We start from the raw sequence: 1,197 nt of genomic DNA, 5'->3' as shown, positions 1-1,197 counted from the left end.
TGACGTCGGACGAGGCGGTGATCACGTGGGCCGAGCCCCCGCGCATGACGCTGAACGGCGTGCTGAAGGGGTACCGCGTGGTCTACTGGTCCCTCTACCCAGACGGAGGTGGGTGCTGTGGGGGCCGGACGCGGGGCGTGACCACGCAGAGTAATTATGACTATACTACCATTCTAACACCCCCACCCCCACCCCCACCCCTAACCTACCTGCAAGATACCATTCTAACACCCCCTCCTCTACCCTTAACCCCTATCTTACCTGCAAGATACCCCCAAACTACCCTACACCTGCCCTCAGGTACCCAAAGCCACCCAAACCTACCCCCGTATACCCCAAACTACCCTAAACCTGCCCCCACATACCCAAAGCTACCCAAATATGCCCCCAGTGTTTTCCCACCAACCCACCTCCCTGCTGTCTTAATGCCCCCAACCCACCTCCCTGCTGTCTTAATGCCCCCAACCGGACCCTCCTGTGGACTTACTCCTGTCTCTGTGCAAACCTGTCTCTGTGCAAACCTGTCTCTGTGCAAACCTGTCTCCGTGCAAACCTGTCTGTTCTCTCTGTGTTGTGTGTGTGGTGTGTGTGTGTGTATTTGTGAGTGTTATTCTATTTAGTCAAGTCAAGTCATGTCAAGTCGGCTTTTATTGTCAATTTCTTTACATGCACTGGTCTACAAAGAATTGAAATTTCGTTTCTTACTTTCCCATGCAGACATAGACATGCTTTAAATACAGACATAGACATACTATGGACATAGCCATAGACAATAAACATTAAATTAAAGTGCAAGACTGAAATATAGAACATGTATGTATCAAAATAGAAATATAGGACATATATATAAAAAAAAAATAGAGGTAGTTTGTTGTATATTTTATATAGTCTTAACAGTTACATGAAGTTTAAACTTGTGCTTGTGTGACCTGTATATTTACATTGATATGCAGTATGCAGTAATTTAACCATGATATGTCTGTGTTGTAGATCTCTGTACCTATGTCTGGGGCATTGAAGATGTTTATAGGCAGATTACTTATATTCAATTTTATGTTGCAGCTCTATATGGATGTGTGTAGCATACATGCAGTATATATGCATTTGTTAGTGCAAGCCCAACACAGGCTATGGCTGTGCGTGTTGTGTCTGTGTTTGTGTTTGTGTCTGTGTCCAAGATGTCTATACTTGCTTTAT

At 45.1% G+C, this 1,197-nt stretch overlaps 1 protein-coding gene across 1 annotated transcript in view; it reads left to right on the top strand.

Annotated features, from left to right (window-relative positions):
* LOC121683482 (Down syndrome cell adhesion molecule-like protein 1 homolog) overlaps nt 1-1,197 on the top strand; it is a 69,257-nt gene that overhangs the window by 43,563 nt on the left and 24,497 nt on the right. Inside the window, 1 exon segment of the mRNA XM_042063112.1 lies at nt 2-150. Within this exon segment, the coding sequence (XP_041919046.1) occupies nt 2-150 (149 nt within the window).

Source organism: Alosa sapidissima, chromosome 15 (assembly GCF_018492685.1).
Source record: "Alosa sapidissima isolate fAloSap1 chromosome 15, fAloSap1.pri, whole genome shotgun sequence".
Classification (NCBI taxonomy): Eukaryota; Metazoa; Chordata; class Actinopteri; order Clupeiformes; family Clupeidae; genus Alosa; species Alosa sapidissima.
Note: the sequence above shows the minus strand (reverse complement) of the source record. Positions and strands in the feature narration are given on the sequence as shown.